At 39.2% G+C, this 12,454-nt stretch overlaps 1 protein-coding gene and 1 pseudogene across 3 annotated transcripts in view; one reads left to right on the top strand and one right to left on the bottom strand.

The window, feature by feature from the left end:
• Positions 1 to 12,441, bottom strand: part of POLR2B (RNA polymerase II subunit B) — a 46,684-nt gene extending 34,243 nt beyond the window's left edge. The window contains exons 1-6 of one of the 2 annotated variants that reach the window (XM_082464440.1): positions 12,090 to 12,441; positions 9,580 to 9,652; positions 6,162 to 6,312; positions 1,482 to 1,594; positions 1,141 to 1,360; positions 600 to 758 (exon numbers count right to left, since the gene is read on the bottom strand). In XM_082464440.1, coding sequence (XP_082320566.1) covers positions 600 to 758; positions 1,141 to 1,360; positions 1,482 to 1,594; positions 6,162 to 6,312; positions 9,580 to 9,652; positions 12,090 to 12,108 — 735 coding nt within the window. In that variant the 5' untranslated portion in view covers positions 12,109 to 12,441. Of the gene's footprint in view, positions 1 to 599; positions 759 to 1,140; positions 1,361 to 1,481; positions 1,595 to 6,161; positions 6,313 to 9,579; positions 9,653 to 12,089 lie in introns of those variants that run through there. The other variant, XM_082464441.1, reaches the window with a different exon arrangement.
• LOC309662080 (coatomer subunit zeta-1 pseudogene) lies at positions 1,602 to 6,153 on the top strand (annotated as a pseudogene). Its single transcript has one exon. The product of its transcript is annotated as a coatomer subunit zeta-1 pseudogene (transcript).
• Positions 12,442 to 12,454: the final 13 nt, after the last annotated feature.

Raw genomic sequence — 12,454 nt, forward strand, 5'->3', positions numbered from 1 at the left:
TTTCTGGATGGATTCATGAGAAATTATCAAAACAAGCTGCTTCTTAGAGAAGAGATCTGGGGGGTCAAAGGAAGACTAATTTTTATAGTGTACGCTTTTTTGTACTTTTTTGAACTATTTAATGTGTATATATGACTTATTTTAAAAATTTTTACAAGTAAAAATGTACATGAAATTAAATAGTTAATTACAACAAATTTCCAGTATAGTTGCAAAATTATATCAAGCAATCTGAGTAACATAATTGGCACATAGCAAACAGTCAAGAAATGCTATTAGATTACATTATTGTAAGTAACATGCCTATGGCAGGTGGCTTCTAAGATGGTGCCTAATGATCCCTGCCTACTACTACTGCCTTGTGTAGTCCCCCCTTGAGTATAGACTAGATGTACTGATTTGTATCTAACAAAAAGAACATGGCAAAAATGATAGGATTTACTTACTACTACTTACACAGTAGTAAGAAAATAATAAAATGCCTACCATACAACACTGATAATATGCTCCAGAAAAACTTTTTGACTAAACATGCAGCCTGGTAACTTACAAAACTAGACCAAAAGGAATAAACCCAAATAGCATATAATAGTCCATACCTGTCCTCCTCTTGCCAGCATGCTAACCCAGATAGTACTGGTGGGTCGAGAAGAATTCTCCAGACATGATCTACACTCTCCTGTGTAGGCATATTTAGAATCCTTTTTGGCAAACACATAGACTGTGTTTGTTGCCATTTTCTCTTGAGCAATCAGAACCTATAGGGACAATAAAATTACAGCCATAAAACCAACAAGGTCTTTGAATTAGAAAGAACAGTGAAAGCTGCATCTTTATTAGTCTGACTGTATAGGCTCACTGAAACATCAATTCTTGAACTTTACAAACTCCATTTTGCATAAATGCTTCACCAAAACATATAAGCTCAAACTGACCAAATTTCTAGTGTATATTATTGGGTTGACCAACCCAATATATACAGCTACACAAAGTTTTGGTTTAATATAAATTCGGCTGTCACCTCCTTAATAATTCAACTGCTACTTCCAGATTATACAAAAGTTTACTTTTTGATTTCAACTTTCATGATTTAAATCTTAATCATCATTTGGTAATTTAAAAAAAATAATGCTACTATACCTTTTCGGATCCATTAATAATGAAGTAGCCACCAGGATCCAAGGGGCATTCATTTAACTCACAAAGGTCACGATCTGTTAAGCCATTCAATAGGCAGTAAGTTGAACGCAACATAATTGGAATTTTTCCTATAAAAGTTTTCTGATGCTGTGTCTGAAGTTGTTCTTCGCCTTCTTTAATGACTGTTTTTGTTATATCAACATAAAGTGGAGCAGAGTACCTTTGAAAATAAAAGTAGATCACAAGTGAACAGTAAGGTGATTACTAAAACTCTCAACTAGCTAAAATTTTATTTTCTGAATCTTATTTCAGTATCAGCTGTTGGAAAATATCTTTCTTACGTGAGATTTCTTAATCTGGCCTCATTTGGCATCATCGGTGAAGGAGCACCATCTCTTTCCCAATGGGTAGGCTTGGAGAGGTAAATTTGTTCGAACTTCAGCAAGTATCTTGGCTAAAATGAAAACAAAAACAATGGAAAAGGGTAAATAATTTTTTCCATAAACAATTTAATGATTCCATTTTAATCAACATTAACATTTTGAGTAGAAACAGCTCTAGAAAATGCCAAAATTAATCCACTTTACTAAAATGGTGACTCTCCCAAGGCAACATCCATATTCCACAGATGTCAAGTTTTATACTTCATCACTTTCTTAAGGTGGAAGACAAAAGGAGATTTAATATATCACAAGTAAATAAAGACTAAGCTCTGAGTTCATATCAAACAACTGAAATGGATTTGCATTAATGATCTGTATAGCTGTTTCATGTGCCCTCTCCTTAGTTTAGGTCAGGTTAACAAAGTTATCAGAAAACAGAGAAAAGATAAATTCATATGATTAGAAGCGTGTTCTAAACTAATCAACAGAAGATAGAAAAAAAGTAAACCTAACTCTTCAATTAAACGTACAGAAGACATCGGTACTAGCTATGGGGCAAGATGGATGAGCTGATTTTGGACCCCTCCTTGTACACTGTCAAAGCCATTCTGACTCTGCACAATGGTGGAGATAGATTTTTTGCCAAGTACTGTGACGACAGCTACCCCGGTGTCAAGGAGCAAAAGGCCTTTGAGAAGAACACTTTCAACAAGACCTGTCAGACTGACACTGAAACTGCCCTCTTGGGAGGCCTGACAGTGGTATGCAAAAGCAGTATCGATCTCTATTTCTATACGATTGGCAGCTCATACGAAAATGAGATGATGCTCATGGCTATTCTGAACTGCCTCTTCTTCGACTCACTGAGCCAGATGTTGAGGAAAAATGTAGAAAAGCGAGCTCTGCTGGAGAACATGGAGGGGTTCTTCTTGGTTATGGATGAAATCGTAGATTGGGGGGTGATCCTAGAGAGCAATCCCCAGCAATGGGTACAGCGGGTGGCACTAAGGGGAGATGTCCCCCTTACAGAGCAGACCAAGTCTCAGGTGCTGCAGTCAGCCAAAGAACAGATCAAGTGGTCACTCCTTCGGTGAAGACCTCACTGTTCCTGGCTCCTTACCCCTTCAAAAAATCCACATGTCTGCTATGACTTCTCATCCAGTCCCCCAACTAATGCTCTCAGGGTCATCTCGGAGATCACAGGGATCCTTAGATCTCCATCCTGTCTGTGGCTGCCTCCCCCACAAACCTGTATACACTTCCCATTCCTTCGCACTCTTTTTTGCAGTTCTGGGACTAAAGCTCTCAGCAGACTTTTGGACACAGGGCAGTGGAAGAACCCTCTTCCTTTCTCAACTGGATGATGCTCCCATGCTCTCCTATCCCCCATATTTTCTCCCCCACTTCTGTGCTCTTTGGCTGCAGCTACACTTCAGATCAAAGCAGGAGAAAGAATGTGCTGAGTGTTTTCCTCCCTTTGTCTTTACCCTGCCTTCATCCCAACAGCCCATGAAGGGGAGGGAGAGTGAATTCTTTTCTACAGAATGAGTGGGGGTGGGGAGAGGCATATCATGTCTCAGCCGCAGCCCTGCATGCTGGCCTCAGTATTTTCCCCCATTCCTTCTTACTGTCCAGGACTCCAGCCTTGGAAAAAAGCTTGGGAACACTCATAGGCAGGGGACAGAGTGGAATAAGCAGTGATTTAAATTTTATTGGAGAGGGCCTATAACATTCTGTATTTCAGCCACAGCTGCATGTTTTACCCTGATCCTGGCTTATAGTTTCAAAACTGCTGTGGTCTGTGCGTACTCATTGTGGGAGTGTCCATGTTTTTGTCCGATACCTTAACTCTCCACTTTCACTACCTGTGGGATCTCTGCCTGGCTTGTCCTCTCTGTGCCCTGGAGCAAAGCCAGTCCCTGAACTAAAACCCCATTCTAGTCTTGGGAAGAAGAGTTTCTGCTCAGAACTGGAGACAGGGTGGAATTTATGACTTGGGGCCTCTGGGATCTCTCAGTCCCCTTCTCCCCGCCTCATGCATTTCATTCTTCTGTCTTGGGTCTGAGATATCTGCTTAACCCTGTCCTCTCTCTGCCTCAGCCTTACATCCAGGCAGTAGGTCTGGTCATCTGGTCACCTCCCCTCCCTAGTTCACTGAGAGAGGTGCCTCTCTTCAGAAAACTTTTGGGATTTGGATTTCCCCAGGAAGGCAGAGGATGGAACACCCACTGTTGGGTCTCATCTCTCCCCTTGACCCAAAACTTCCCACAAAAATGTCTCAAGAGGGCTTCCCTGGTGGTGCAGTGGTTGAGAATCCACCTGCCAATGCAGGGGACACGGGTTCGAGCCCTGGTCTGGGAAGATCCCACATGCCGCGGAGCAACTGGGCCCGTGAGCCACAACTACTGAGCCTGCGCGTCTGGAGCCTGTGCTCTGCAACAAGAGAGGCCGCGATAGTGAGAGGCCCGCGCACTGCAATGAAGAGTGGCCCCCGCTTGCTGCAACTAGAGAAAGCCCTCGCACAGAAACGAAGACCCAACACAGCCAGAAAAAAAAAAAAAAAAAAATGTCTCAAGAAACCTTCCTGAGACTTAGCGTTTTGCCCCACCTGCCAATTCTCCAAAACTGAAGTGGGGTGGATAACTGGGCATCCTTGGGGGGGCATTTTTGTGTAAGAGATGTATAGAGTCAGGATGACAGCCACCTTCATATACTGCTCTGTGCAAAGAGGAATTAAAAAACCCTCAGAAAATCCTAATTACTATTCTACATAAAGGAATGAGAATTTCCAACCCTGGCTGACTTTAGCTCAGTCCATAGTTAAGAAAGAAAGAAAGGAAGAAAGGAGAAAGAAAAGTTTTCAATTAAATATCTATCTGCTACCCAATAAAACAAGATCCATGCGAACTTTCCAGAGCTAAATGGATAGTGGATTTCTCTCTAAATCAAATATATCAGAAAAGGAAAAGATGGGACTAAGCAGACCACTAAAGGAAAATTATTAATACCCAAGTTTCCCAAACTGGAGTAGGTAATGAGCAAAGAGAACTAGTGGTGATAATGAACCAAAAGGAATTCAGCCATCCAACTACTCATTTCCACTATTACCCTAATCTAGGACATTATTATCTGAAACTTCAGCTATTCCAAGATTTTAATCTGACTCTGGCCTCTTCCCACTCCAAGTAAACACCATTTCCAAAGTAACCTTTTAAAAATAACGCTTCATGTACATTCTTTGACAATCTTTCCACAATGCCCCATGACATCCAATGACATCCAAAGCATGTGACAATCTGGTTCCATCTTATCTTCCACGAACACCTAACAAAAACAGATCAAGCCAAAAACAATATACTGACTACTGTGGTCCCTCTATTCCAGCCACAAGCCAAAAACACAAAGTATTTTCGCTGAAATGATTAAATATCTTTTCCCTACTAAGACAAACACCCTTCACAGTCAGCTTAAGTCCCTCCCATCTTTTCCACTAAGCTCTGATAGCCAAGCTTGAGAGATCTTTTCCTTTGGTAGTACTTATTCTGGCACTATGAAGCTGCTATGTTATATTGTTATCTCTCTTGTTCTGAAAAGACCATGAAGAGAAAACGCCGTAAGTATAGGAAAGGCATTTTACACCCATTTTTCCAACACAGTGCCAGAAGAGCCAATTATTTTTGTTCTTAACAGCAAAAGTCTGTGCAGCACCTCCAACCAGAATGAGAATAATACATCAGCCCTTACAAGATAAGCTACAGAAAAGAGGGACTGAACTGGCAGGAAATAATAATCTCTCCCTCTGTCAAATTCTACTTCTTCTCTACCTCATTTTTTTTTAGCTTTCTCTGTCCCTCAAGGCCCACCATGCTGCCTCTCTACTCAAAAACTAAGGACATGGGAGTTCCCTGGTGGCCTAGTGGTTAGGATTCTGGGCTTTCACTGCCGTGGCCCAGGTTCAATCCCTGATCAGGGAACTGAGATCCTGCAAGCCAGGCGGCGCGGCCAATAAATAAATAAATAATGTTTAAAAAAAAAAACAAAAACTAGGGACAGTCATTTTTTGGACTACACACTTATTTACAATCACTCATGTAAAACTAGATTCTAAAATGATAGCCTTGCTATGATTTAACAATGCTGAAAACATGCATATGTGTAAAAAAAAAAAAGACTACAATGAACTTAGAAAAATTAAAAGAGCTAATATATTTGGGTGATTTTCCCTTATTATCTCTTATATTGATATAATAATGTATTTCATGCAACAAATAATCAAGGGAAAAAGGTCCTTCACCTATTTTTCTTTTGATTCCTTACTCTGTGAAAGAAAAAAGTGGGATTTTCTGAGGCAATATGACTATTTCTGGTTTGCTTCTCTTTGTAGTTCATCATACCTCTGAGTTTCCTCTTCCTGGCTATTAAACACATACTATCTGAATAAGAATTAGGGTTTTACATTACTTGCAAAAATGCATCTCTCCGTTAGTAAGAATAAATCAGGAGCTGATTGAAACGTTATAAGTACACTAATAAAAACACCTCCTAACTTTTTTTTTTTTAACCTTTAAGCCAGGTGAGAGAAGGACCGAAATTTCAAATCAATACCCTTATTTATGTTATTTTATTGAACCATCTTACCGGTTCTTCAACTTCTCCACTAGCATGCTGAGCTTCGGCTTGTAGGTCTATAGGTGGAGCATCTTCCACAATTCTTTGAACAGACATCTGAATAAACTCATCAAAAGAATCCAGCTGTTGTCTCACCAAGCCTTTCTCATCAAAATAGGAACTGGGAAAATATTTGAGTTCATAATCAGTTACAACTCAGTGATGTTTTCTAGCATATTTTCCCATTTTCATTATCATCAAATTCGACAAATACTAATCATTAAATACCAACACTCTGCACCCATCACTACATAAAATACTATGAGGTATCCAAAAAAGAGGTGAGATTAGGAACAGTTTCTTTGTAGAACTTATTGTTAAGTTTGGGGAAATGAGACATACTTGTGGGTAAAATTATTAAAGCACAACATAAGAACTATAAGGAAGCCCTAATTTATAAATGTCCTTTATAGATAAATTTCATCCAACCTCTTGAAACATTTCTCAAAACTAATGAAATGCATAGTCAAAGAGAAAAATAAATGACAACATGGACAGACCAAGAGAATATTATGCTAAGTGAAAAAAGTCAGAGAAAAACAAATACCACACGATTTCACTCATACGTGGAATCTTAAAAAAAAAAAACCCAAACCAAAACCAACCGACAAACAAAAGAAAACAAAAGCTCACAAACACAGAGAACAGATTAGTGGTTACCAGAGAGGAGGGGGTTAGTGTGTGGGTGAAATGGGTGAAGGGGGTCAAATGTATGGTGACGGATGGTAACTAGACTGTGGTGGTGATCCCTCTGTAGTGTATTCAGATGTTGAACTATAACGCTGTCCACCTAAAACTTATAAAACAAAAAAAAGCATGGAAAAAAAGATAAAAATAAGAACTTTAATTTGAATAAGAGGGAAGAAAATGATATCAATGACTAAAATATAGCATGTGTAAGAACTTCGGTTTTAGGTTAAAGATCATTCTACTTTGAATATGTTAAAGGTAAGATGAGACTAAGTCATTCAAGTGAAAATACTCAGCAAATGACTGATTAAAAATGGAGCAAGGGTAAGAGATCAAAGATATTAGTATAGACACAGAAATCAAATACTGAAGCCCTAAAGAAGGACAGAGACTCTAAAAGAGTAGACACACTGTTTGCAAGAGGAATCTCTCCCCTCACCACCACACAGGAAGAGCTGCATAGCTGGACTTAGCTCCTTGCCCTCTCTGCCTAGTAACTAACTCCCCCCATCCTCACATCAATTTTCTGAGACAACATGCGTAGCCCAACTAATCATCAGCCTCCCATTTTGGCATCATCAGATCACCTCACACGTCACTGGCCAGCCTACAGATTGGCTGGCTTTGGGTCAAGGTTCCACCCTGATTCAATCAACCATGGCCACCAATATTAGAAGCTCTCTATGGCAGAGAACACAGTACACATTCATCCCTGTATAAGGCACAGACTCAAGAAGAGTGGAGGCAACTTCCTTCAGTAGAGACTGTGAGCTGACAGGAAAGAAATTTCTCACAACCATTTGGGTCAGCCACTGGTACATAAGCACATGGAAAGCACAATCTGTAAGGTAAACAGCAATGGTTTTTATGGACAATTTACAATGAAAAATCTTTAAAAAACTATGGACAAGTTTCATCCTCCCAGGAAGCTGAACCATAGTTACTCTCCCCAAAATCATTAGGACAGTACTTCATTAGAATGCCATCCCTTAAACACCTAAACTATTTGAATAGTTCTTATTTATGGTATCTACTACCAGGACGATTGTCCAAGAGACATCTTACTGAAGTCACTATATATTAAGTAATATCACATTTACAGTGCTTGGGAAAGATCACTTGATATTAAATAGTGAAAAAACAAAATGTCATATCACAAATAACTAAAGCACCTATAATCAATTAAAATATAAAAATCAAACGGCATTTTATTCTGTAACAAATGTTAAATGCGAGGACTTGTCAAATAGCATATATAATCCTTGAGCAATTTGTCACATAAGTTGAAAACAATTTTTTTTTTGGCTAAGATCAAACTATTCTTTCTCCCTGGCAATCACAGAATATAGGCATACTCCAAGTATCTGGCTAGTTATTGTTTCCTAGTGAAATGTCTCTTCGTGTTTAATACTCAAAATCACAGAAGATACAAATGTCTCAATACAAAGTGTTTACAGCCCATGTTTAATAGGAAAAATAAATACATACTTACATCCCCAAAACTCATAGTTTTAACAAAACAACATTCAGCAAAGGTTCAGTTTTATTCCATATACAACTGGTAGAATGTCAGAAGCTCAGAAGCTTGTGCGCTTTGAAAAGGGAGAGTGTCAACTGAGAGGATGTGCATCTTGGAGACGGTGGGGCTCAAACAGGCATCAAAATGTTACTATATACAAAGCACCTGTCAGTTTGGTAAGTGAGGAGACTTGTAGCATTTTATATCCTAACATAGCAGGATGTTACTTTATTACTTAAAAGTTACTTCTCTTACCTGTATGTAACGCTTCCTGCTGAGTTTTATTACAGTTTAATTACACTTAGAATTGGATGGGAATGTGGGTCGAAATACCAGTTATAACTTTATCCATTTAAAACAAGGAGAAAACCAAGAGGAATCAAATTAACAGCACCAGTAATGTAACAAATAGGCATCATGTGCCTCCTGATACAAAGCACTGAGAGCAGAACATCACTGTTGCTAAAAGTAATCATCTGAACCTAATCATGAGGAAACATCAGACAAACCCAAACTGAGGGGCAGTCTAAAACATAATTTGCCTATATTCTTCAAAAATGTCAAGGTCAAAAAAAAAAAAAAAAGTGAGGCCATGGGAAGCTGTGGAGAGATGGTGAGTTTGAGAACCAAAACAAAAATAGAAAAGAGGAAGATTGAGGAACTGTTCTAGATTATAGGAGACAAAAGAATAAGTCATGAAAACAAGATGTAATATATAATTTTATGTTGGATCCAGGATAAGAAAATTTTTATTATGCTATGAACATTACTAGGACACTGGCAAAATCTGCATAAGGTCTCTAGATTAAATAAGATCACTGTATCAATTAATTTCCTTATTTTAATAAGATTATGATTATGTAAAAGAATATTCCTAGGTAAACAACTGACTCTCAAATATTTCAGAAAAAAAAAATACGTAGATAGAGAAAGAATAAGGCAAAGAAAACACAGCATAAGGTTAACATTTAGGGAATCTGGGTGAAGTGTACATGAATTCTTTGTGTAACTTTTCTGTATACCAAAATACTTTAAAAGTTAAATAAATAAAATGACAAACCAGCTCTCATGCAGCATATTCACATAGAACATCTAATTTTCAAACACAGAATAAGCAGGAAATCCCTGTACAATTTACAGTGCCTTTTAAAACTTCTTCAGTTTGGTCTAAAAAGTTACCTAATTACAATCCAGCATGCCTCTTGCCACAAATCTGGTGTGATTTCATCATCATCCTCATCATATTGCATATCTGCAAAAAAAAAAAAAATCATTCTCACTTGCAATAAATACTACTAGCTCACATCTTACTATGATGTGAAGTAGCAAAAACACATTTACTCTTTACTAAATAAAAAACAATCACTTTATCCCACTTCTTTAGAATTTCAGTCATCACATTACTTGAACTGTAATGAAACAACATACATAGGTATATATGTACACATACATAGGTCTACGTCACATAGGTATTCTCCCAATACACAAAGAGGGCTCATGAGAAAGGTTCAGTGCAAGTCGTGTGAATCTGTAACTGTTCCATCGTCTCCAAGAAGCCCACATAATTCTCATTACTAACTAACTATAATGATAACTAGGAGCAAGCTCATAATCCTCTGATCAATAGGCTCCTCAGAGACTGGAATCAGAGATCAGGTTAAGAGGAAGGAGTCAGCAAAGGACTCCAATAGCTGGGCAATACCTTAAGGTGGGCTGTCTATTAGAGCAACATTTCACACATGGACAGGGATGACAGGCTGTATTTTCCAAAGATGGCCACAACTATCTTCCATTTCACATGCTCTTTTATAAAGTCATCTTGACACTCCTACCATCAAGATATAGGGGGTCTATGCTTCCTCCCCTTGAATCTGGGTGGGTTTTTGACTCTCCCATAACTAAGAGAATACAGCTAAAGCAATGCTACACGATTTTAGAAGCTAGGTCAGGAAAAACAATGCAATTCCACCTTGTTTGCTGAAACACTTACTTCTGGAGCCCTGAGCTGCCATTAAGAACTCCTACTACTTAGGTGAGAAAATCTAAACAGAGGGCCCACTTACGAGATGCTGCAATCAGCAATCCTAGTCCTTGAGTTTTCCTAGGCTAGATGCCAGACACATGAGTAAACACTCCAGATCACCCAGCCCCCAGCAGTCAACACTCAGCCTTTGTGTCTTCCAGACATCAGGCAACAGACAAGCCATTCCTACTATGCCTGTCCAAATTCCTGACTCATTGATTTAATACATGAACATATTAAATAATTTTTAAGCAGCAAAACTTTGGGGAGTTTGTGCAGCAACAGTAATTTATAAAATGGGGCATTTGAAAAATCAGTGTGCACTGGTGCTAATATTAGTCTCATCTTCTTATGCAAAAGAATAAATGTGCTGTATTTTTGTTTTTCTATATTCTGACCTATATACATAGTCTGTAAAACTTAACAACCTTGATTCAAAATTTGATACATATCCAAAATAAATTATTAATAAGTGCTTCTTGAATGGTCTGGAATTACTGACTCCTACACATGGGGGGAGAGGTAAAATAGACAAAGGTATCTAAAATGGCTTGGAGATTTCTAGCTTTGATGGCACACTAGATGTTATTATCACAGCCACCCAGGAGAAGTAGGAAGGTTGGAAAAGGAGAGGTAATAATGAAGCCAGTTTTAGTTATACTTGTAGATCATTTATCCTTTTTAACATTTTTATGTTTTCTAGCCTCTGAGAAATGAGACTATATTACCTACTCAAAAAATTAAACTGAAAAAAATTTTTTTGAATTTTTTTCTCAGGAGTTAAGAAAAAGAATACAATGATGCTAATAAATTTCTAGACGCAAAATAAAAATGAGACAGAAGTTTAAACAGTAGAGTTTAAGTTTTTGCTTCTATTTTCTCCATGAAGTAGCTGAGGGAATAAAGAGAAATGTAAGCGGTGGCCAGGAGATTGGGAGCTAGAAGAAAACAAACTTTGAAATAGCAGCTTTGGAGAACGGAAGAGGGAGCATTAAAAATATACAATGAAAATACACTACACGTGACTACGAACTCTACATGTAAAAAAAAAAAAAAGACATACTGTCCCTGTTCGTTAAAATACATACCATCTAGAACTGTGTCATCTCGCGGAAAATGTAAAGGTCATCTTTTAAGATAATTTACTTAGGCATATGACAGCATGAAGGAACGCCAAACTAAACCAAACCCTGCCCCCGCGCCGCACACACACACACAAACTATATTCCTTGTCCCCGGAGTTCTTCCAGAGCCTAACACAATGCCTGGCACAGGCTGACGCTCAAAAATCCAACTATTCATAAATTCATTAAATCTGGCCTTAAGGGAAATCAAGAAAGGATTCCTTTGCTTCAAAGTCGGAACAACGGAACCTGTCGCAGGGTTCTGCGCGCTATTTTCAACACGGGAAGGGAGTGTCAGATTCACACAGGAGCAGACAGAGGAGAGAACAACAGTCACCCTGACCAAGATGATAAAGCCTACGTTCCCTGCACCCTCCACCTCTCAAAATCCCGGATTCGTTCGCGGCCTCGGGAGTGTGGGGAAACGATTGGGGCCATGGTGCGGCGGGCCGGGTAGGAGGCCGCAAATCCTCAATTCATCCAGCTACCCACGTTTCCCCACTTAGATGGGTGGCCACGGAGTGTTCTGAGTGGTCACCTACCCTCGTCCGCGTCATACATATTGGCAAACGGTTCCCGAGCGCCGAACTCTAGAAATCACACACGGAAAGGCGCGCAGCTGCTCCAACGTCCGCAGCGTGAGGCGAAATAATTTCCGTCTCCGGCGTTCCCAGAATACTCTGCGTCCCACACGAAGCTCCGCCCACAAAGACGCCAATTAAGGTCTGCGCCTGCGCGAAGGGTAGGTTAAGCTGCGTTAAGGGTTAGTATTGTGCATGCGCGATTTGTGGGCTGAAGTTTCCCGTGCCTGACAATGAGGACCGTTCCTTGCAGTTTGAGTCTGATCCAGCCAATGAAACTTTGTTTTTCAGTGTTGTTGCACAAATAAATAATGGCACCTAAAAAA

The sequence above is a fragment of the Balaenoptera physalus genome (genome assembly GCF_965194825.1).
Source record: "Balaenoptera physalus genome assembly, chromosome: 5".
Classification (NCBI taxonomy): domain Eukaryota; kingdom Metazoa; phylum Chordata; class Mammalia; order Artiodactyla; family Balaenopteridae; genus Balaenoptera; species Balaenoptera physalus.